Genomic DNA, 25,574 nt, shown 5'->3' with positions numbered 1-25,574 from the left:
CTCAATGGACTGAGGCACCCTGATGCCTGTCCCTGAAATGTTTTAAAATAAAATTTACTGAGGTATAATATACAAACAGTAAATTGCATAACTTAAAATAAACCATTCTATGAGTTTGACAGATGTACTGAAAACACCGCAAAAATCAAGGTAAAGAACATTTCCATTACCAATAATTATTTCCTTGAATCCTTTATAGTCCAACCCCTCCTCTACCCAGGCAAGTGTTACACTGATTTCTGTCATTATGAATTAATTTGCGTTAAATCTAGATTGATAGCAGGTATAGGTCCTCTGAATTCGTCTTTGTAAAAAATTGACATTCTAGTAATATTTTCCATCTCGTTAATGTGATATGGCTCTCTACTTAAGTCTTTAACTTCTCTCAGCAATGTTTTATGGTTTTCAATATGTAGTTATTGACTGCATTTTATTAATTTAGTATTTTATTAAATTAACTTTAAGTATTTATGCTTTTGGATGCCATTGGAAATAGAATTATACTTCTTATTTCATTTTCCAATTGTTTATTGCTAGTACTTAGAAATGCTACTCTATTTTTGTATATTGATTTTACATAGGCCTTGCTAAATTTACTTAATGGTTCTAGGAGATTTTTTATGTATTTTTTTGATTTTCTAGTACGCAATCATGTTGTCTGTAAATAGAGTTTTGCTTCTTCCTGTCTATTCTGTTTGCTTTTCTTTTCTTTTCTTTTCTTTCTTTCTGTCTTACTGCATCAGCTGGGGCCCATAGAGGAGTTTGAATAATAGTTGTGAGACTGGACATACTTGCCTTGTTCCTGATGTTAGGAGAAAGATATTCAGTTTTTAATCATTAAATACGGTGATGTCTGTGGGTTCTTCATAGATGTTCTTGACCTGGTTGAAGTGTTTCCTTTCCTTTTATTTTCCTAGTGTTCTGAGACTTGGTAATCATGAATAAATGCTGGTTTTTTTCAAATGCTTTTGCTTCACCTATCAATATATTATATGGGTGTTCTTTATTTTGTTAATATGGTGAATTATATTAACTGATTTGGGGATGTTAAACTAACTTTGCATTTCTGGAATAAACCCCACTTGGTCATGACATATAATCCTTTTTATATGTTACTGGAATTGATTTGCAAATAGATTTAATTTGCATACATGTATAATATTTGTATATATGAGGGATATGGGTCTATAGTTATTTCTTAGAATGTCTTAGGTTTTAGTATCAGAGTAATATTATCCTTAAAAAACAAGTTTAGGAAATATTCCTCTTCTTCTGTTTTCAGAAAAAGTTTGATTTAGATTGGTATTATTTCTATCTTATGTGTTTGATAGAATTCAACAGTGAAGCCATTTGATCCTGGATTTTCTTTGTGGAAGCGTTTCCTTAATTATGAATGCAAATTCTATAGTACATATAGGACTACTCATATCATTTCTTCTTGTGTCAGTTTTAACATTTGTCTTCATCTAAGATTGTTGTCCATTTTGTTTAAAGTTATCAAATTTATTATTATAAAATTGTTCATATTATTCCCTTACTATCTTTTGAAATATCTTTCGTTTCTATTTAAGTGGCCTTTCTTTCAACTCCCATTTTGGTAATTTATGTTTTCTCTTTCTTCTTGATAAACCTAGGTAGACGGTTAGTAATTTTACTGGTCATTACAAAGATTTACCTTCTGATGTCATTGAATTTTTCTACTGTTCATTTTCAGTTTCATTTTTTACCATTCTAATCTTTACTTTGTGTAATTTGCTCTTTTTCTAGGTTCCTTAAGAGAATGCATAGATCAGTGACCTTTCTCTTTCTTTTCTTTCCCTTTCTTTTTATTTTTTCTTTTCTTTCTGTCTGTCTTTCTTTTCTTCTTTCTTCTTTTTGTAATGTAGAAGAAATAATTAATAATATTCAGATCTTCCACATCTTTACTTATCATTTTTCTTATTTGGATATTCTCTCAGTTACTGAAAGAATTGGAAAAATCTCCAACAATGATTCTGGATATGCATTTTTTTTCCCTTTAGCTGTGACATTTATTCTTCATATACTTTGAGTTTCTGTAATTAGTCACACATATACTTATAATTTATGTAGCTTCTGGTTTTATTGACACTTTTATTATGATATATCTCTGTGTCTAGAAATATCCCTTGTCATATCTGGAAATATTTCATGATATCTACTTTTGAAAAGGTACATATGTTTATATAATTCATATATTAGTGAGGTTTCTAACATTTGGCTTCTATTGCTTATACTTTAGAGATCTGAGGAAACTATGCACATAGACACAAGGGTAGGAGCAAGAATGACAGAACTGTCTCAAGACCACGTATGTTTTGATGAGGCTGTGGCACCAGCAAGGAGGGGCAGTGAAGGTTAACATTCGGCTCTTCAGTCTGTGTTTTAGCTCTTGACTACAGCATAATGACTTTATAGAACAGTCTTTGTAGATTTATGGTTCTGGGTTTAACTCCTGTTCATACATTTTTCTTAACTGTGTGACCTTGGGCAAGTTACTTAACCCCTGTTTCTTCAAATGTATACATATAATAGTATATGTTTTTAGGATAAAATTATGTATGTACTACACATACACACATTATACCTATACATATATACAGAATGTTTAGTGAAGTATGGACTTAATAAATATCTACTGTCATCATGTTATATTATACAATATATTTGTATTTTATGACATGTATTATTATATTTTTTGTCATATAGTCTCAATTTTCTTTCTGGCTTCAACTTTCCAGAGATTTCGTTATTGTCTTTTCTTTCCCATTTGACTCAATTCTCCCTGCCTCTACTCCCTTACTCTATTTTCTCATTTTCCAAGTTTTTGGCCACTATCCATGCCAAAATTGGATTTAATAAACTCAAGAACTATAAACTATACATGAAGGCAGTTGCTGCTTGCTATCTTTCTCCATTTGAAGCTCACCATTAATCTTTGCAATTTGGTTAGGACTTCAATTTCTGCTCTGAAAATATTGCACTCAGAGTTTCCAAGTTATTTGCCACATGGGTAGAAATAACTGAAGGTTATATACCTAGTTCAGAAACCCACTCCTGGTTCTTTCACACACTTGTGATGAAGGTATACTAATACTGTTTGCAGAAGAAAAGTCCTATATGTATTATAAGTATTCTCAGCAAAAATTGTCAGTGGAGCTAAAAAAAAGGGGGGGGGGAAGCTTGGTATTGAAAACTCAGTAGTTCAACTCCTCTTTCTTCCATGCTGAGAAACATCCCTTTCCAAAGAATTCCCAACTAGATAGTGTTTGATGTTCATGACCCTGCAGCATGATTAAGAAGAAAGATCAATGATTAGGAAGAAGGATTATGGGTTTTGAAGTCTGATAGCTCAGACGCTTACACTTTTGGTTATTTCTTAGCTTTTCTGAGCATGCCTTCTGGTTTGTAAATTGCATGGGGTATTATCTACCCTCCATAGTTTCCTCTTCAAGGAAGCCTTTCCAAAACCCATATCCATGTTCATTTCCCTTTCGCACATATTTCGTTCAGCTGTTAGCTTTCCTTTGAAGGAACTGTCAGTTTCACTTTTCTTTTAGTATATATCTATTAAGTATGTAATTATGTATTAACGTCGGCCTCCTNGGAGGAGAAAGGAGCCGCCCCCGCCTGCAGGTCCCGCCCTGGAGCTGGGGTAGCTACCCTGAGAGAGGGACCAGCACCGCCCCAAGCCCTGCCCCGCCAACCCTAGCCGCCCCTTCTGGCAGCGCCTCTCCGCATGACGNGGAGAAAGGAGCCGCCCCCGCCTGCAGGTCCCGCCCTGGAGCTGGGGTAGCTACCCTGAGAGAGGGACCAGCACCGCCCCAAGCCCTGCCCCGCCAACCCTAGCCGCCCCTTCTGGCAGCGCCTCTCCGCATGACGCCGTTTGAAGGCGGGACTTCCGGCCGCCGAAGTTTAACATTCTGGGCGGGAGCCGGAAGCCCAGCGCCGGAGCGGGCCGCGCAGTGGCCCCCGGTGTACCGCGGCTGAGAGGTGAGGTTCCGTAGGGCCCGGGGTCAGCGGGGGTCTCCCCGCCGCGTCCCTGCACACTCCCGAACCCTGCCCGCCCTCCTGCCACGCCGGGGGCGGGGCGGAGGTCCCAGGGCTGCGCACTCTCGGGCCGGGCCGGTGCTCCGGACAGTTGTCGGGCAGGGGCGCGGCAGCGGGTTTGGCGCGGAAGTGTCTGGGAGTCACGGGCCGGGGTTGTGCACTTCAGTCCGCGACCGTCCCTGGCTCGGCCTGAGGTGTGGCCCGGGCAGCTGGGGTAGGTTGGTGGCCGCTCTCAGGGGTGTGCTGCCCCCGGAAAGTTTGCCGCTTCAGCAGGCCATCTCCCCGCTTTTGTCAATCTCTCCAGTGCGACCCCAATGCATTTTATAAGGTAACCCCAGTTGAGCAAGTTCTCCTGCAAGCAGGATGCACTTGGGGTGAATGAAAGTTGAAGAACTTTTACTTGTTTAAGCTAAGTGTTGTAGTGGATTTTTTTTTTCTTCTTCATGTAGCCGCTGTCCCTAAATCCGGGGTTGGCTGCCCTTTACCGCCTTGTGTCTTGACAGCTCGCTTTGATGGGTCACTCTTTGGGAGTCTGATGTAATGCCTCTCCCTTAGAGTTAAGTGCTCAGTTCCCAGAAGACCTAGGTGGGTGGGCAGATGGTCCCCTTCCCCGTTGCACTTGAAGAGAAGGAAACAGACATTAAAAGTGACTCTGCCAAAGTCACTGTCACCTAACTTTGGGACAGATCCTTTGAACCCACTTCTTCAGAACCCTGGCTTATGTAATCTTTCCACACTACATCACTTGGGCTCAATAGGAATAGTGTAAGATTATAGTAAAGGCATTTTCCAGTTGTGTTTCCTGGGTTTAAGAGATTGCCTTTCCAGCACTTAATTGTACCTTGAGTAGGGAACGAACATATGTTACCACATGTCAAGGCGCTAAATCCAAACACTGTGTGTCTACATTTCAACAGATGGCTAAGGGATTTTAGTAGCGCTGTATTTATCTGATGAATGAAGCATAATGAACCACAGAAGTGACTTTTCTAGTTAACAAAAGGTTTAGTTTTTTTATAAACACATTAAAATTTTGTTAATGTTTTATCCATTTCTGAGAGAGGGAGAGAGAGAGAGAGAGAGACAGACAGCGTGAGCAGGGGAGGGTCAGAGAGAGAGGGAGACACAGAACCTGAAGTAGGCTCCAGGCTCTGAGCTGGCCATCAGCACAGACCCTGATGAGGGGCTCAAACCCATGAACCGTGAGATCATGACCTGAGCTGAAGTCTGACGCCCAACCTACCGAGCCACCCAGGCGCCCCTATGAACACATTAAAAAAATTTTTTTTGGTCTCTTGAGAACCAAAGGGCCCTGTAATTTATTATACCTTTCACTTGGCCTCTGGAATAGGATATACTGGACATAGACGTGATGCTTTGTTGGGAGCCTGTCTGTGACATCACTAATACAGTGCTGATCTCTTACACTGTCCACGCGAAGGTGTAGAGGGTATATTTCTAGCCCCCCCCTCCTTTCCCTGTTCTTCATGTATTTTTGAGGCTATTTTTCCTGACTTGTTATGCATTACTACTTGCTCTTAAAGTATCTTCCTAAAGCAGCTCCCTTACCTTCTGTCTTTTAGGCTGCCTTGGTTTGTGAAATCACTGTGTCCGAGTTATGTATGAATTACATACTGTGAATAAATAATATGAGTGGGGGCATTGTAGACCAAGTATTGATTTAGGGACTTAGACATCTTTTTTGGCTGTATTTGCTAATTTTGGAGTTATTTGGAAAAACTGAAGTCTGGATTTTGACATGCAGGGATGCTACAGTTTATTACACATTTTAAATAGATTTAGGGATTTTCTTTTTGAGAGAGAGATGGAGAAAGAGTGCACGTGGGCACACACAAAGGAAGGACAAAAAGGGAGAGAGAGAATCTTTAATAAATTTAGTCTTTAAAGAGAATTAAAATTTTTTTAAAAAATGTATTTATTTCTGAGAGAGAGCAGAGGAGGTGCAGAGAGAGAGAGAGAGAGAGGGAGACGGAATCTGAGGCAGGCTCCAGGCTCTGAGCTGTCAGCACAGAACTCGACATAGGGCTCGAAGTCACAAACTGATCATCACCTGAGCCGAAGTCAGATGCTTAACCAACTGAGCCACCAGGCACCCCTGGAGAGAGAGAATCTTAAGTAGATTCCATGCCTAGCACAGATCCCACCTTGGGATCCGGTGTCAAGACTATGAGATTATGACCTGAGCCAAAATCAAGAGTAGGGCACTTAACTTATTGAGCCACCCAGGCACCTCAATTTAGGAAGTTATATCCAGCAGTTATTTATTGAGTCCGTATTGTGTGCCAGGAACATTTCAGGACTGATCGTAAACAAGACAAAATCCCTTTTCAGCGTCTTTGTTAAAGTCGGGAGAGGCAGACATTATTGTGAGAACAAATACGAGTTGCAAATAGCAGAAAATGCCATGGGAAAAAATGAAACTGCATAATGGGCAACTGGTATGGGGCTGCTTCAGCCATGGTGGCCAGGGAAGGCCTTTCTGAGGAGACATTTGAGCTCCGACTAGAGTGAGGTGAAGGAGATGACCATGGGAAATCTGGGGAAAGAGAATTCCAGGGAGAGGGGGCAGCAAATGGAAAGACCCAGGCAAGAAAAAAGGCCAGGGAGTTTGGTAGCCCTAGGGAAAAGTGGTAGGAGTGTTACACCAGGGTCAGGTCATATAAGGCATATCAAGGAGGTTGAATTTCCTTATAATTGCTATGGAGAACCATTGGAAGGCTCAACAGAGAGAATGTCATTTTAGAAGGATCGTTCCACCTACTTGGTGAGCACCCAGTCTGGAACAAAAGTGGACAGGTAGAGCCACTGGGTTTAGAGTAGATCTTCTTCTTTTTAACTTTTTTTTTTTTTTTTTACCTGACCTTCATTGTTTTTTAAATATATTGTTTTAAAACTATTTGTAGAGTGCAGTCATGCAGGAAAACCTCAGATTCGCTTCATCTGGAGATGATGTTAAAATATGGGATGCTCCATCTATGACATTGGTGGATAAATTCAACCCACACACATCACCACACGGAATCAGCTCAGTGTGTTGGAGCAGCAATAGTATCCTTTAAAAAAAATAACAAAGATACTTTTTGTTAGACTAAATAACCAGTCTCAATGAAACTTTTGCATGTGATCAATAAAAAAATATATTTTGCATAGCTATGAAAGCTAGATAGATACAGTGAAATAGGAGTTTAATATTGCATCATATGATTGTGTGTGTATGTATGTGTGTGTGTGTGTGTGTGTGTGTGTGTATGTATGCACTACTAGATCCAGACCATAGAATTAGTTTTCTTATCAATAATCTGTCATTGAACCCAAATGGAATAAGGTAGGTAATGGTGGGAAAACTTCTGAAAGGTTTGGAGTGAGTTTTTGCATCTACATTTGGATACTTCTGGGTCTAGTCTGCAAATTAAAGACAGAACTCAAAGACAGAAGCAAAATTAAATTTAAAATAAAAATTAAAACTTTCCAACATCCCCATCTTACTGATAATGCTCTTATGTCTATGTTGAAAATAGCCTGCTTTCTCAGAGAATCTGTCTAGATTGGATTTTCCTAAGCTTTTCTGCATTTCTGATTTACTCCCTCCCTGTCTTAGTAAGCTTCTAAGTGTGGATAAAATAAATGAGGGAATGAAGCTTAGAAGTCAAAATTTCTCAACCTTGCACTTTTGACATTTTGGGCTAGATAATTCTTTGTTTTGGGGGCTGTTGTATGCATTATGGGGTATTTAGAAGCCTTCCTGGCCTTTACCCACCAGATGCCAGTAGCCCTCAGTAGAACCTGAGGGCTGTAAATGAAGTGCTATGAACATGTTCTGTAAACTTGGTATGCTAGAAATTATTATTCTTTTGTGTGACTTATACATATAGACTATTTCTTAAACAATGAACTATATTTTAACATATGTCTGATCTTATCAGTATCAGAGTATTATTAATATTCTATTTCCTGATGAAAGTAAAAATATTAAAACTTTAAAGTATGACTGATTTATGAACAAAGCAAGTTTTCATGTCCAACCTAATTATTCTTGCAAATATATAACAAAAATGATGAATTTTTTTTACTGAATTAAATTTACCTCTATCATTTCTTGATTTTGTATTTAAGTAGGAAAATAAATTACTTTGGTGCTCTATTAATGAAACTCATGGCAAAGGTAGTATATTTTTGAAGGATTCTCCAGATGTGTAATGGGGGGGAGGAATGTTTTATTTTTAAAAATTTTTTTATTAAATTTTTTTTAACATTTATTATTGAGAGACAGAGAGCATGAGCAGGGCAGAGAGAGGGGGAGACACAGAATCTGAAGCAGCTCTAGGCTCTGAGCTGTCAGCACAAACCCCAACATGGGGCTTGAACTCCTAAACCACGATATCATGACCTAAGTCAAAGTCAGATACTTAACTGACTGAGCAACCCAGGCACCCCATGGAGGAGGAATGTTTTAAAGAGAGTGACAAATGTGTGAGGCTGCTTCTATTAGTAGGTTTTTATTATGTGTGGAGCTTAATTTCCCTGTTATTTACTGTATAAGAGAAAAGTAGCAGTTTTTGGTAAGATTTAGTATTTTGAATTTATTTTTATTCCAAGGAGTTTTATTAGGTGTTGGCATCTGCTGATAAACCAGTTAATGTTCCCAATAAAACGGATATGATTGTGAGCTAATGTGGTATGACTTTGGAACCTGGTCTGTATAGTTTTCTTATAACAGGTAGATACGTACAGGAAACTTTTGTATATAGTTTTATTTCTAATGAGGCTTTGATCTTGTCCCTGGAGGTGAGTTACTGAAGAACAGATACTTCCCAGGCTCAGCTACTTGGGGTCCACTTAGCATGGATTCCAGGACCAGGATTAAGGATGAGGTGCCAGGGAAGTTAGTTTTTCAGCCCTCTTAGGTAATGTTCCTCACTTTCTCCTGACTTCAAAAGCTACAAAAGAAATAGAAGGAGTAAGCAGATTAACTATTCTTTTCTTTTTTTCTTTTTCTTTTTTTTTGAAGTCCATAAAGTGTTTAATTTATTTCAAATCAGAACAACAAAAAATATTTTCCACCTTAGATTATGTTCATATGTTTACCAACATAGTTATAAAACATAATTTGAAATATATTCTATGGAGGAAGGAACCAATAAAAGCAAAAGTACCCAGGGATCATGAAAATCCCAATGCAGCCTTGGCTCCTCATTCATTCAACCACTGAAAATTAATTAAGCTCCTAGTATTTTTCAGGCACTGAGCAAACAGATACGGTTTCTTCCATCAGAAACTTTAGTTGCAGAGGGCGCCTGGGTGACTCAGTTGGTTAAGTGTCTGACTTTGGCTCAGGTCATGATCTTGCGAGTAGATTACCCTTTCATATTATTTGTTCAGTCCTTTCTTTTCTGTATTCTAAGGAGAAAAAGTAACAGTAAATAGAGGATGAAGCCAAGGAAAGGGAAATGATTTTTTTCTCAGTGCTGTAATATCTACGTAAGAATGATTTTTTTAAAAATTGTGCATCATAATAAAAATCACAATCCGTGGTCTATTTGTGAAATATATGAATGGTATGCAAACCATCCTAAAATAATGCAGTTAAGACTTTGCTTGTTAAAAGCAGATATTTAAACTTCTGATATTTTAACTTGTTATGACTCTCCAGATTAGATTCTTGTTCTTGAATATATTGCATTTAATCATTNTGTGTTTACTGATTGTTCTGCTTATAATTTCTGTAAAATGAGGAAATATAATTTTAAATTAAGTTAAATTTATTTAAAATTTAATTTTAAATTATTTAATTATTTTAAAATTTAACTCTTCTATGGCATACATAGTTGCTACTTAACCACATTTATTTATATTTGCTCTAATTACTGTTATATTTATTAATATATTTAAGATTGAAACATTCTATCATAAAAATTCCAGTTCTAAGAATATATCAGGGTTTATATTTTTAATGGACGAACAGAAGACTAATGTGGATGTTTGCTTCCTAGATTAAATTGGTACCAAGCACTGTGTTAATAATAAATAACTATCTTGAACGATGTGTATAGATGAAAAGGCTGATTGATATTTGCTGATGTTGCTTTTATCATGATCTCATTCTTGAAGGATAAAATTAGACCTTCTGGCCTATTCTTTGAAAATGGAATAGTATTTCACTTGGGTAAAATAGCTTTCAAGTAATAGCAAAGCCAGAAAGGACAGCTCTTCCCTGCGGTAGTGGTAAAGAGAATTAGTCTTAGTAATTAGTAACCTGAGCCATTTTTGAAAGCTGGTGTATAAGCTATATTCACTTGCTTGTCTTAGATTAGTGCACTTGCTCTTATTGTAATAATTTTTGCAATAATAGTCTAGTGCTAGAGATGCTCGTGGATTGTTTGATACTCCATAACTCTTCATTTAGATAACTTTCTAGTGACAGCCTCTTCCACTGGTGACAAAATTGTTGTTTCAAGTTGCAAATGTAAACCTGTTCCACTTTTAGAGCTTGGTGAAGGGGTAAGTGATTTTTTTTTTTTGTAAAAAAACCTTTTATTAAAAATGTTAATTCTACTTGGGTGGTAACTGCTTCTTACAGTGCTTGCAACTAAATGTAAAGATGTTTAAAAGTATTATTCTTAACCCAAGCTCAAAATTATACAGTAATACTTGAAGAGGAGATAGGTACTGAAACATCTTTAGGTAAAATAATAGTGGATCCAAGGGGAGCAGTCAAGACTTAGATTTTTTTTCAAGTAGTCACTCGCTTTTTCCATCTCACTATGGGAGATTCCTTGGTATTGCTGCCTTTTTGAAGCCCAGCTCCTGGCTGGGTCACCAGGTTGATTTGACCATAAGAATCCAATGATGTATCCCTGTCTTAACTGACGTTGAGCTCAGGACCGTCAGCTAAAGTCGCCTATGTGAAGTAGTTTCCGCTATAGGTTCTGTCCTTCTGGGACTGAGGTGCCTCCCTGAGTCTCCCCAAGCTCTCCTAGAACAGAATGGCTTTGTCAAACTGAGCGTTGGTCCCAGTGCATTTAAGTGAAGTTCTCACTGCATGTTGTTTCTTGTTTTATAGATTAATCCCTCTGATCCAGGATAATGATGGCATCTTCATTGTTAGTCACACATATTCCTTGAAAACTTTTTTTTTAATAGGTTTAAATAAAAAGGTGCTTAATTTAAGTTTCAAAATTTTCATAGCAAGCCACAAACCATTATGAATTGTCATAATTTTTCACACTGGAATAAGTAAGGTAGCCCACTTACAAAGAACACAGGAGAACAATGGAATATGAGCTCATCTAATTTAAAAAAGACTTTAGGTTTCTATCTATTCTTTTTCTGGGATTGACCTAAGCATCAATTTGAGCCCACAGATATCGGAGGCTGGGGCATAGAATGTCTGCTAAGGGTAGATACGAAATTTGAGACACATTGCCTATTCAAACTCAATTAAGTAAAATTGAGGCAGAGAACATCCCTGGTCAATAAAAGGCAAACTGGTCTCTTCAAGAGCAGGCAGAACATCTTAGTCATATTTGGATCTTTAGATACTATCAAAGGTGTCAACAAGCATTTGTTGAATCAAATGTCAACACCAAAACAATTTCAGATTCCTCTTCCACCACAGTATATATTGTGCTTCTTCTATGCATTATGCCTTAGAACAGTTTGGGAACTGTGTTGTTGTAGTTGTTATTGTTAAAGTATGAAAATAACAGATGATATTCACAAATCTAACACAGTTGTAAGGATTTTTGTGAATAATCCATATCAGTTGCTATAGTTAGTTCTCTTTCCTACAGTTAAGAAATGACATCAGAATACAGGTGGATGGAAGGTGAGGTTATTTCTTATAATTTGAATTTGCTTTAATTTAATTTGTTTATAAGAATATTTTGCAAACATTAGTTCCTTAATTCTTATTAGTAATTTCTTAAAACATATTAGTGTGCTGATAACCTGCTTTGTAGGACCCAAGTCCTGTTACTTACGTGCTATTTGAGATATTAGACCATTACTACTTGGGAAAATAAGATTCTGTTCTACTTACTTTAACATAAATTTTAGAGCAGAACTTTAAATTTATATTTATTTTCTTTGACTTTATTTTATCTCATTGGAGTAGGCAAATTGGTATTAATAGTATTATAATGAATATGATAGGCTACTATATAACCTAGACATTTGACCAGCTTTTATTTTAGATTTCAAAAACTTCTTCCGTTGCTTGTGTCTTAGGGTACAGGATTCCTATAATAAGTATACAATTTTCATTAATTATTTAAGTTCATTAGCTACATTAATAATATATCAACATAAAAAAAGATCTTCTATCATCAGGGTAAGCCAGTTAAAAACATAGGTTTTGTTCTGAGTCCTTAAGAGTTTGAATTGTTTTTGATGATTAAAATCCTAATATATTGATCTTTGGTGGACACCATTCTTATCTATTTTCTTTAACGGTTATTTGGAAAGCTCTTAGCAACTGTCCTGTTTTGCAGTGATAACCAGATTCTAAATCTTACTAGTCTGTTTAGACCAAAGTCAGTTCCTAGAATGGTGTCTGTAAAGGAATTGATAGCAACTATACAGAAACACTGATGTAATGTGCTTCTGATATATTTATATGTGTTAGTAATTTTGACTCTTGGTCAGAAATTTCAGAGCTAGACGAACCCTTGGGGGAGCGGAAAGGTGGGTATCTGCACCCTTTTAAGAATCCAGTGCTCTCAAAGGGGATTAAAAGTACACTTGATTGTGATGAGTGCTAAGTAATGGGTAGCATTGTTCAATTACTATACTGTACACCTGGAACGAATAGAACACTGTTAATTATACTGGAATTAAAATTTAAAACAAAGAAATGCTCTTTTGAGCATGGGGTGTTTTTCAGATGCATGGATTCTCAAGGTAAGAATGATAGATCTTGTCCTCATTTCTCACTTCTCAGATGAAGAAACATAGGCTTAGAAAGGTGAGATGACTTGCCTAAACCTACATAGCTTGACTTTTAATTTTTAATAAAAAAATAATCTCCCTTGGAATTCATTTCTGTAATTTCTTTCCCCAAGGGATGCAACCAGAGGTGAGAACAATTAATGTTACTGCGTAGTATATCTGAAGGTTAAATAGGAAAAATAACATGCAACATTGTTTTATTGATAGCATAGTTACTGATGGCACTACCAGATAGATGATGCCCATAGATATTCATAGTGAGAGAAACTTGATAACCTCTGTATTTTTAGCTGTTTTTGCCATCAGTATTTATTGGGCATGGAAATGGGCTTTGTGCTAATGGAACTGACATTCTGGGGGGAGACGGACCATGAACTACCCAACAATACCCAGACAGTGGTAAGTTGTGTTAAGAAATTGAGATAGCAAGTAACATTAAGAGACCAAGGGAGGTCCTGAAGAGGTGGCATTAAAGTTCCTATCTATTGACCAGAAGAAGTCATTCAGCCAAGGTTTGGGAAACTTAGCTTTCCACGTAAGAATAGTTGTGTAGAAGCCTTGAAGCCAATACAGGACTGTTATGTTTAAGTAATAGAAGAAGGCGTGTGTGGCTGGAGAATTAGTGGGTGAGGAGGGAAATGGTGAGATGAGGTAGGAAGGGATCAGAGGAATAGGGCTTTGAAAGCCAGGTTAATTAGTTTGGAATTTATTCCAGGGCTGATTGGAAGCCATCCAAAATTTTTAAATGGGAGAGTCATGATCTGATTTGCAGTTTTTAAAGGCCATCCTACCTGTGGAGCATAGAATGTAGGGGCCTAGGGTTGGAAGTGGGGCACCGGTTAGGAGGATGCTGCTGTTCTCTGGGGTTCAGATTAGTGTGCTGGCGGCAGCGGTAGATAAAGAGTGAGTCCCTTTGGGGTTTATGTCTACTTCCTGTAGATGACAGGGAAGGAGTAAAGGAATCAAGGGTGGTTCCGGACTTTTATCTTGAGAAACTTAGTGGATGGTGTCTTTACATATGTGAGGAAGAGTGTAGAGTCAGGTTCTAATGACCTGATGTTTGAGACTTGGGCTCCTTAGTGGAGAGTTTGTTGTGAAACTTTGGGCACATATCTTGACCTCTTTATAAACTTTCCCCATCTGTAAAATGAGAAGTCTAGATGTTCTTTAAAGTTTCTTCTAAGTTTAGTTTTTTTTTTGAGTTGTGAGTTGATCCTAATTAAATATACTCTGTGGAAGTGCAAGAGTAGATTTTACTGAGGGGAAATAGTAAAGGCAAGTAAGCCCTGATGGGAGGCCAGGACCTGCTGATGTTTTCTAAACTTCCTCTGTCCCCTCTGTTCTGTGGAAGAGAACACGAGTCCAGTTGATTTTCTTGAAGCCCTTTTGAACTCCTTGCAAGCTGTTGGATGCATGTAGATGATGAGAGGTGAATCTTTAGGGGAAATCTTAGCTTGTTTATTACATTTTATTCAACACGTGTTTATCATATTTAATTTAAAAATGTTTATAAAGTGTTTACTAAGTATTGGATGGGAATTGAAATTCAGCTCTGGGCTCTGCTAAATTAAGGTAACTATTTTTTTTTTCTTTAATAGCAAAAGCAGACATGTGTCAGTTTAAATTCCACATCTATGTATTTGGTAAGCGGAGGCCTAAATAACACTGTTAATATTTGGGATTTAAAATCAAAAAGAGTTCATCGATCTCTTAAGGTAAGCAACTTGTTTTTTAAAAATCCTTATAGTAATGAGTATCTTATGATGTGTAAAGTAGTTACCAAACTTCTAATTTTGAACTTTTATGATAAAAATAAGATGCTTCAGAATTGAAGTGAGATTTGTTAGGGAACATAAAGATGCTATTTTGTCTACTTTTATCTCCATATGTCATCAGTGCATATTATTGGTGTTTAAAACTTTTCCTTTAGTTTTCACTTAGTCTACTCTTTTTTGAGTGAACCACTTCCTTCATTTTTTCTTAAGTACGAGTTGTTGTCATCAGAGATCTTTTTTTTAAGTCTGAAAAAAATGAGAGTGGTTTTGGGATGGCAGTAATTGGTCTGGTAATCAGAGCTGGGATTTGGCTTCTTAGTTCTCTTCTGTATATGATTGCTGCTGTTTGTATTATTTTTGTTTTATGGGTTTTCATCTTGGTAATGGAATATTTTCTAAGATAATTTACTATTTATAATTAATGTTTCTTTAAATGGTTAGCTTTTTGCAGTTTCACAAAATAAAAATATCACATGAAAGCTTCTGTGTTATGATTTTTTTGGAATTCTGCTTTTCATTGTTGTGTATTTCTAATATTTGGAAACTCATCTTTTTTTTGTTTGTTTAAAATTTTTTTTTAATGTTTTGAGAGAGAGACAGAGCATGAGCAGAGTAGGGGCAGAGAGAGGAAGACACAGAATGAAGCAGGCTCTAGGCTGTGTCTGAGCTGTCAGCATAGAGCCCGATGTAGGGCTCGAACTCATGGACCATGAGATCATAACTTGAACTGAAGTTAGAATGCTTAACTGACTGAGCCACTCAGGCACCCCTTGGAAACTCATCTTTAAAGTTATTTTTCATTTTTATGTGTTTTTTAAAAACTTTTAATATGAACATTAATATGTATACACACACACATGCACACACACACATTCAACATGAGACTTTGATGACTTGTAGACAATATTATTTTATCTGTGCCATTATCTTCTCTCTAATTAGATTATTATATAATATCAACCTCAGATTATTTTGAAGCAAATACTGGACATCATTATCATTTGTTAATGTCAAATGTCATTGAGTTAATTCTTACTAGGGAAGTTATATATAGAAACATGATTTTCTCTTAGAATAATTGAAATATAATCCTGTACTTGCTACTGAAAATATTACCTTTGGAAGTTCATTATTTTAGATATTAGCTAAACTTTGAAGAGAATTAAGGATAATTCAAAAGTTGCCAAAATGAGAATAGTTAACTTTTATTGAGTTCTTTGATATGCTAGCCACTTTGCTTAATATATGTTTATTCTTATGTCTCAAGAATTCTGCAGAACAGGTAGTGCTGTTCCTGGGTACCTGGGGAGGAGCTCAGGCTCAGAGAAGTTAAAGAACTTAATGTCAAATAGCTAGTAATGACAAAGATGAGATGCAAACTCCGATATTATCCATCGTTTAATGTAAATTATGAAAGAATTGAATTAAAACTATTTAGAGGGGGTATACCTACTATGAGCAGAGAATATTTTACAGAATTGAGAAGAGATTAGAGAAGTCTGTGGCTAGTTTTGTCACATACTCTCACTCATTTTAGGAGCATCACTTACACCTCTAACTCCCGCTACATAAAAATCTACTTGCTTTTCCTTCCTCAGTTTTCTCAATTACTCCAGATGGTTTTATCTCTTCTCATTATTTGCAACTCTTAGAATACTTCATTTTTTTATTCATTCAGCTAACAAGTGTTTGACTGATTGTGATAGTAGGAAATCTAATCTTTTACCTTGGGCTCTCTTCTCTGTGGTGCTCTCCCTGGTAACACAATTTTTAGCACTTGGTAGGTGCTTACTGAAGATTTACAGAATGACTTATATTCCACAGTTAAAATAGGGACGACCCCTGCCTCTTTATAAAGTCATAGAAATTATATTGGGCCCTGTGTTCTTAATTTTCCAAGTGGGAACAAGGCACTAAATATCCACTCTCTTTTTTTCTTATCAAGCATTTTTTTCCTTTGGATAGCAATTTTTTCTTTGATTTAGGAAAGGAATAAAATGTGAAGCATCTCTAGACATGCTTGGGGGACCATTTGAAAAAATTGGATTATAAGTGGAATATTATAACTACTATTCTTGATATTACATTAATCTAATTATTAGATAACAAAAGTTTGTTTATATTATTAATATAAATGGCAAACTCTTAAAAATTATACTTATGACTTTTCTGTGTGCCTACTAGATATCTTTAATTTGATTTTGGAAAATATAGTGTTTGTGAACTCAGTTTGTTAAAAACCAGTTTTATTTCCTCAAAGTGGAGTCCCCTTTGGATTTTAGAGAAGGCCTAGTATACCAAAAAGAAAATAGGCTTTGGGGTTTGACCTGGAATTGAATCCTGGGTCTGCCACTTAGTAGTTATGTGAGCTTGCACAGATTTCCTAACCTTTCTTGCCTCATGTAGGTAACTCATCCATAAAATAAGAAAAGTGACCTTGCCTGTTAGGATTCTTCTAAGGATTAATAATAATTCATAAAGTTCCCAACATTAGTAGGTATTCAGCACATGGAAACAGCTGATATTGTCTGTCAACCATACCTTGCTCTCCTTCTGGTTTTGGGGCTTTTGTTTTTGCGGTCTTGCATTTTGCGTGTCTGGTTTCTTTCACCTTTCCCTGCTTAGGGTTTGTTTTTTCTTTAAGGTGGAACTCAAGCTTTATGTCTTCCACAAAGCTTTCTCTGTCAACTCAGGTCACCATGATGCCTTTTTCTCTTTCCTAGGACACTTTGCCTCTACTACTCATTTAGCATTCCTTCTGCCATTTTCATGTTCATTTAAATGTCCTGTCTTCTTGTCTTCTTGATTGAACAGTGATTCTCTCAAGGCTAGAGGCTCTCATAATAGTCAACTTGCTGTAAATGTTACTTGTCAGTGGAAGGGAGACATAATGCTATCTAGAAAATTACCTTCCCTTTTGTCTCCTATTTCATAGTACGTGATCATTATTACAGTTATAAAAGCTAAGTCTCTGTTCCTTGAGAAGACTTGATGTTGATCAGATAGTTTCCTACTTATTTGAGTTTTTTTTAGGTTATTTGAGGAAAATGATGAAGCAAATGTTAGATTCACAAATGCATACTATTTTATTAAAAAAAATGAAATTTACACGAACATGAAGATGTGCAATGTGAAGGTTATGTGGCCGTGTACTTAACTTTTATTTCTTTTTTTCAGGATCATAAAGATGAAGTAACTTGTGTTACATATAATTGGAATGATTGCTACATTGCTTCTGGATCTCTCAGTGGTGAAATTATTTTGCACAGTGTAACCACTAATTTATCTAGTACTCCTTTTGGCCATGGTAGTAACCAGGTACAGTATGGGTTTACTCAAAACAGAGTTGAAAAGATAGATTTTGAATTATATTACATAAGACAATGAATTTTCAATTATTTTTTTTCTATGTTTTATTTATTTTTGAGGGAGAGAGAGCGAGAGAGCATGAGCAGGGGAGGGGCAGAGAGAGAGGGGGACAGAGGATCCAAAACTGGCTCTGCGCTGACAAATGTGAACCCAATGCAAGGGCTCGAACTCACAAACTGTGAGATCATGACCTTAGCCAAAGTTCGGTGCTTAACTGTCTGAGCCACCCACATCCCCTGAATTTTAAGTTTTTAAAATTATTTTAAATTTACATTTAACTTGCTTGAGAAACTTAAAGCTAGCTGTTTTTTAATGATGTTTAAAAATGTTCAAATAACAAGGTAATTCATACTAGATTATGTTGCTTATGTGTTTTTCAGTTATGCCATTGAATAGTCACACGCTCCTAGAATACAACTACATATATCAAAATACAAATAGTTGTTGGTAGTTAAATCTGAAACATGGATATTTATCTTTCTACAACATCACAGTTATAGAAGTTTGCATATTTCAAACTGTATTAACTGTAAGACCAATACTTGTGTTCATAAATACTATTTGGTGGACATGGATAATTGAGTGTGTTTAGATACAAGGTAAATTGAGCTTTGATTTTTGTGTTAAGTATTTGATAGTTAAAGTGCCAAAACTTATTTAGGTATTTCAAGTTAGTACAAGAGTATTTAGGGAAACTTTATGAAGGAAAATTAGTTAATTAAAATATTTTCTTTATAAAAATTAGTCTGTAAAATTCATAAAAGAATACAGTTACTCAAAAAATCTAATTCTTGGCTAACCTTCCATGAAATTCTCCACAGAAATTTCTGTNATTTTGAACTCATTATTTAAATAATGAATATATATATGTTTAAAAAATATATTTTTTAAACATATATATATTTAAATAATATATATTTAGCATTTAAAGAAAAGTTAATGGATATTAAAAATACAGAAAAAAGTTTTTTCTCAAGTTTCTTATGTATTGGGGAATAAAAGAGATAAATATATAAATGATATTATAGGTGATTGATAAAAAAACAATCTTATGGTGATTCAGAACAGTGAGAGAAAATTATCTGGGAATAAAAGAGAGGAAATTGAAGGAGAGAGGATTTCAGCTGGGTCTAATGCTTAAGTGATTTTTATTTTGTTTTTACTACACTATAAATTGACTGCTAATTACTTGATTCTAATTTATGTTAAGATTAGCTCTGTACACTCTCATGTTATAGTTGGAACCATGTCTTGCTTCTTTGTCCTCAACCATCGTCCAACTTTGTACTTCATATGGGAAAAGTCGTCAATAAATAAGTGAATGGATTTACAGATAACAAAGATTTTAATAAGCTAATATAGAACTTTAGGAGAAGAATATTTTAGGAATATAAGGAGAAAGTCACATGAACAAAAGGACTAAGGAAGGCATGTAGTTCTTAATAGGGCCAATGTGAGAAGATATCGGAAAGGTAAGTATAGAATAGTGTTGATGTGGAACTTTGAATGCCAGACCAAAGATTCGGCTTTTATTTTGGAAGGCATTTGAGTTGCTAATCAGGGTTTTTGATTAGTTGCATGTCAGAATCCTAGAAACCTTGAACTGAAAGAAAGCCTTAAGAGGTAATTTCACTTTCTGTCTTTTATGGATGCGGATAAGTGATTTGCCGCATAGAATGTATTAATGTTATCATAAAAGCCGGAAGTAATATTTTGTTTTTGTGATTCTCATTTTGGTTATTTATATTTTGATGATGGAGACAAAAACCTAAGCCCGTAGACATTGGAACTAGCGTGAAAAACATCTTAATAAATGTCTTGCTTCTTAAGGAAATTAATTTTCTTTCTTTCTCTCCTTTTTTTTGATTTTTAAAAAATTTGTTTAATGTTTCTTATTTATTTCTGAGAGAGAGGGAGACACAGAATCTGAAGCAGGCTCCAGGCTCTGAGCTAGCTGTCAGTACAGCCAGCCCAACATGGAGGGCTCGAACCCACAAACCATGAGATCATGACCTGAGCCAAAGTCAGATGCTTAACCAACTGAGCCACCCAGGCACCCCCGATTTTTAATGTATTAGAAGCACGACACATTTAGATATATAAATTCTGGGTTGACTTTTTAGTAACATAAAAGGTCAGATACCTACCATGTATATTCTTATATTTCAGTTTGTATTGTATCTTAATAGACCAGTTTTTTTTTTTTTTATTAGAACCAGAGATGAAGGAATAGTCCTGAAAACATTAGGCTTAGTTATTGCTCTTGGCTTTATTATGTGTGAATTATTTAAGTTTCTAAAATTGAGATATAACTTATATAGTAAGTGCATACATCTTAAGGATACAGCTTGATGAATGTTTATATATACATACACCTGCGTACACCTACCAGGATCAAGGATAGAACATTTCTGGCACATCAGAGGACCCCCCTCTTGACCCTTTCCAGGTACTATGTCATATTTCTTAAAAGAATTGAATTTGTCTGGTTTCTTTTAGTCTTAAAAATGTTTGCTGTGTTGAATGGAATAGTACTTTATACTGTTTTACTGCTGTGTGGTTTTCCATTATGTGGATGTGCTGCAGTTTGTTGATGGACATGTCAGCTTTTTTCAGTTTTTAGCTATTACAGTAAAGCTGCTGTGAATATTATTGTATGTGTCCTTTTTTTTTTTTCCCTTGGACATATGTTTTCATTTCTCTTGAGTAAATACTCATAAATGGGCTTGTTAAGTCTTAGTGTAGGCATCATGTTTTACTTTATTAAAAAATGCCAAAGGATTTTCTAAAGTGCTTGTGCCATTTTACACTTCTACCAGCACTGTTTGTGAGATTCAGTTGCTCCACATTTTTGCTAATACCAAGTATTGTTTCTTATTAATGTTAGCAATTTTGATGGTTGTGTGATGGTATCTCATTGTGGTTTTAATTTGCATTTCTTTGTGTTGAGTAAGTTGAGTGTAATTTCATAAGCCTTTTTTTGTGAAGTCACTGTTCAAGTCTGTTCCTGCTTTTTGTATTTTGTTACTTCTGTTTTTTTCTGATAGATTTATAGTTTATTATATATTCTGGATGGAGCAATTTTATAGATAAGCATGTTGCATATATCTTCTCTTAGCCTAAGCTGGCCTTTTAACACTAATGCCTTTGTAAAAAATGGAGGGGCGCCTAGGTGGCTCAGTTGGTTAAGCATCCAACTCTTGATTTCGACTCAGGTCATGATCTCATAGTTCGTGGGCGTTAGCCCCACACTGGGCTTCGTGCTGGCAGTGTGTAGTCTGCTTGGGATTCTCTCTCTCCTTCTTTCTCTGCCCTTCCCCTACTTGTCCACACTCGCTCTCCTGCTCGCTCTCTCTAAATAAATAAATGAACTTAAAATTTTTTTTTAAATGAGTAGAATTCTTAAATTTAATGAAATGTACTCTAGTATATCACTTTCTTTTTATGGATGCTGCTTTTTGTGTCTTCTTGAAAACATCTTGCTTGCCCCAAGGTCTTAAAGTAGTGTCCTTTGTTTTCTTTTAAAGAAACCTTTATTGTGTTACTTTTCCAATTTGTATCTATCATCGCCCATTTCAAATTAATTTTTGTGTATGGTGTGAGATACAGGATTTCGCTTTCCATACAGATAGGTAATTATATAAATTGTATAAAAAATAATACATACAGCATTATGTATGGCAAAGCCTGTTCTGTAGCTCTGCGGTGTCAGTGGTCAGAGGGTTTGGAGAGCATCCAGGCAGAGGTTATCACCTTCACAGAATCCTTACTACAGTTTATTGTGTTTCAGGCACTGTGATTATTGTGATTATATTCCATTTTCTAATTTAATCTTTGCTACTCACTTGTGAAATATATGTACTCTCATTTTACAAATGAGATTTTTAGACTTTTAGTATTTTGAAGATCTACTCTTCAAGAGTGGTAGCCTGTTTTCTTTGGAATCTCTAGCTCAGGAACAGCTGAATATATAAAGATTTGAGAATCCAAAGCTTCTGGAAACTTTACAGTATTCTCTTTTCACTTTACAGATACTTTAAAATTCTAGGTGATAGATAGGTCGCTGCATTGTTGATTTTCAAAGGATTTTCACTGATTAGTTGCATAGCAAAACTGAATTTAAATTATCTTGTTGAGGAAAACAGTAATGCTTTATTTAGGCTTATCTGTTGTGCAAGGTCACCTGAGATTTTCATGTACCTACTGCCTCTTGCTAGCTACAGGTTGGCACCTTTATTAGATTTTTTGGTATAGTTCTGTATCTCAGGTCCCACATTTATTTGGAGAGCTAGCTGTGTGAACCCTGGGAAGTTACTGAATTCTCAAGCCTCCTTTTCTTTATCTATGCAGTGAAAATGAGAATATACTTTCAGTAGAGTTGTGTTTTTATTTGTTTGTTTATTTTAAGGGCTAAATGAGATGCTGAATGTGTTTAGCATAGTTCCTAATGTTTGGGTAAAGATCAGTGAACTTCAGTGTGAGCTTTTAATGAATAATCATATTAAATCATTAAAATAACTTTTGTGAGTTAATTTCCCAAATGGGTGTGAATATCTTTAGGTTTAATAGATTCCCTCAAAACACCTGCTAATTTGCCAGTTGTAACTTGCCCTCAGTAATCATGTTTTATGTTTTGGACTGACTTAGAGGGGCGCCTGGGTGGCTTAGTTGGTTAAGCGTCCGACTTTCGCTTAGGTCATGATCTCGCGGATCGTGGGTTCGAGCCCCGCGTCGGGCTCTGTGCTGACTGCCAGCTCAGAGCCTGGAGCCTGTTTCAGTCTGTGACTCCCTCTCTCTCTGACCCTCCCCTGCTCACGCTGTCTCTCTTTCTCTCTCCTAGAAATAAATAAAACGTTAAAAAAAATATTAAAAAAAAAAAAAAAAAAAAGAAAAAGGAGAGCTTTAAAGAAAGTGAAGAAATTGAACTGGAGTAATTTATTTTTTCCCCCTTCACCGGAACAAATGTTTTTGTATTTTTGTATACTATATTACTTCATTTTCCTCAGTGCCTTTAAACTGAGTGTGTGAGCTAGGCAATACCCATCAGTCCCTGTGTATGTAACTGCAGTTCTGGTTTTCTTGGTGAAGAAAGTTAGAGTTTTCATGAGTCTGCATACTTATGTTTCCCTTATACAGGCATCATAATTGGAATCTTTGGAGTGATTTTTTCCCCCTACAACTGATTTTGTTATGGCATGCTTTATCTATTAGTGACTAGAAGAATAGCTTGCTACTTGAGCATTCATTTAAAAGTTTTTTATTAGAGTTCTCAGAATTCATTTAAGATTGCAAATGTATTAAATATTCATCTCTTAAATTTAAACAATGTTCATAAAAATTTTAAGTCTGTCAGAAAATTGATATAATTCAACTCATATACTGTTACCCAGTCCAATTTCTGTGTTGGCCAGTACTATGTATAGGCAGAGTCTAGGTTATTGAGAAAAATAGTTGATAGAGCACATCTGGTGATTAAACTTTAAAATTTTTGTTTCTGTGAACATCAAGAATTTGAAATCTCTAAAGATTATCAAATTGATTTCTTAGCAAAAGTGACAACCATGGAGTGTCACTGAATCTGCATTACACTGAATTTCATATCGCAAATGAGATTGCCTATATTTATATCTTAACTTTGAAGTGTCTGAGCCAAATCGAAGCTCTTAGTTTTCTGTGGGCCGCGGTGTGTGGACAGGGGAAGAGGAGCCTTCCTGCCTCTGCAGCACTGCCAGGCTCACGACTGCTCAGGTGCAGTCGTATGTTGCCCTTTGGCAGGTTCAGAGGCTCAGGCTCTACAGTAGGTTAACCTGTGTTGCCTTTCCCAAACGGCAGTACTTTTCAAAGTAGTTACAAAATGGATCTATTTTATTGATTCTTTAGATTCAAAAATGATTTTTTTCCCCTAAACATAATTTATTGTCAAGTTAGCTAACAACATACAGTGTACACAATTTGGTTTCTGGAGTAGATTCCCATGATTCATCGCTTACATTAAGCACCCAAGTGCTCATCCCAAAAGTGATCTTTAAATGCAACTGGCTTTTCATGAGATTTTAAATTTAATGTATTTCAGTATATGTTAAATTTTGTTCAGTGTGATTTTTAATATTTTAGATACAGATTTTTTAAGTTTTTTTGCAAGCCTGTTTGAATATAGTCTGGTAAATGAAAATAATTATTAATTATACTCAAAAGCAATAATTATTTTTGTCAAGAATGAGTTTAATTTTAATTTGGTTAACTTGTTTGTTTATATTTATACCTGAATTTAACCACTCAGAGTTTGCCTGACCACAGAGCTTTCTATCTAGAATAGCGGTCTCCTTGATGTTCTGTAGGAGCATTGATATGCAAAGTTTGCATGACAATATGTCCTCAAAGTATTAGTATTTGTATATTTTTGTCTAGCCCATATAGTATATTCTTTGAGCAGTTTTATAATTGTCATGTTGGCATAAAATAAACTTCTGATCCGTATCTTTAATATGGATACTTTTAAAGTCTATTTTTTCCTTCTATATTTCTCTTCCAAATTTTTCTTGATGGGAAGAAGGTTTTCTTGCAGTGTTACTGTGTATAGCTCTATCTTCCTTCCATAGTTAGAATCATTCTGTTGATCCAATCTTGTTTTCTGTCTTTTTTTTCAGTAGTGTTCTATCCCAAATATATTTATTTTACAAGTCTTCATAACCATAATTTTTAATGGCTCCATAATACTCCATGTTCAAATGCCGCAGTTTATCTAAACATTCCCATATTTTAGATATTTTCCAAAATTTTATAATCACTATGAGCAGTATATATTTATTATTTCCATAAGTATGTGTTTTCTGTTTTTGACTTTTTCTCTGAGATAACAAATTCTCTCTCAGTGTAACTTAGTAGCAGGCTCACATTTCTTTTCCTTGAGGAATTTGAGTTTGTTACTCCCATCAATTTTGGTCTCAAATGCCTGATGAAAATTTAAGTTTTTTTTTTCCTTAAAAGTCACTTGTTCTTTTTCCCTAGATGTCCAAATCATTTTTCTTTTTTTTAAAGTCCAGTAATTTTTTTTTTTAAATTTTTTTAATGTTTTATTTATTTCTAGGAGAGAGAGAGAGAGAGACAGCGTGAGCAGGGGAGGGTCAGAGAGAGAGGGAGTCACAGACTCTGAAACAGGCTCCAGGCTCTGAGCTGGCAGTCAGCACAGAGCCGGACGCGGGGCTCGAACCCACGAACCGCGAGATCATGACCTAAGCGAAAGCCTAACCGACTAAGCCACCCAGGCGCCCCTAAAGTCCAGTAATTTTACAGGCGCCTAGGTGGCTCAGCTGGTTAAGCATCTGACTCCAGCTCAGGTCATGATCTCATGATTTGTGGGTTCGAGTCCTATGTTGGGCTCCTGGCTGCTGTCAG

At 36.0% G+C, this 25,574-nt stretch overlaps 1 protein-coding gene across 5 annotated transcripts in view; it reads left to right on the top strand.

Annotated features, from left to right (window-relative positions):
* The first annotated feature begins 3,933 nt into the window (after positions 1–3,933).
* NEDD1 (NEDD1 gamma-tubulin ring complex targeting factor) overlaps positions 3,934–25,574 on the top strand; it is a 53,316-nt gene continuing 31,675 nt past the window's right edge. For 2 of the 5 annotated variants that reach the window (XM_077772220.1, XM_077772218.1), the window contains exons 1-5: positions 3,934–4,011; positions 6,993–7,137; positions 10,493–10,587; positions 14,634–14,750; positions 17,988–18,128. In XM_077772220.1, coding sequence (XP_077628346.1) covers positions 7,002–7,137; positions 10,493–10,587; positions 14,634–14,750; positions 17,988–18,128 — 489 coding nt within the window. In that variant the 5' untranslated portion in view covers positions 3,934–4,011; positions 6,993–7,001. Of the gene's footprint in view, positions 4,012–4,245; positions 4,397–6,992; positions 7,138–10,492; positions 10,588–14,633; positions 14,751–17,987; positions 18,129–25,574 lie in introns of those variants that run through there. The other 3 variants (XM_077772219.1, XM_077772221.1, XM_077772222.1) reach the window with 3 other exon arrangements.

This window comes from Crocuta crocuta, unplaced genomic scaffold (genome assembly GCF_008692635.1).
Source record: "Crocuta crocuta isolate KB4526 unplaced genomic scaffold, BGI_CrCroc_1.0 scaffold216, whole genome shotgun sequence".
In the NCBI taxonomy this organism is placed as follows: Eukaryota; Metazoa; Chordata; class Mammalia; order Carnivora; family Hyaenidae; genus Crocuta; species Crocuta crocuta.
The sequence above is the reverse complement of the archived record's forward strand: the minus strand, read 5'-3'. Positions and strand labels throughout refer to the sequence as shown.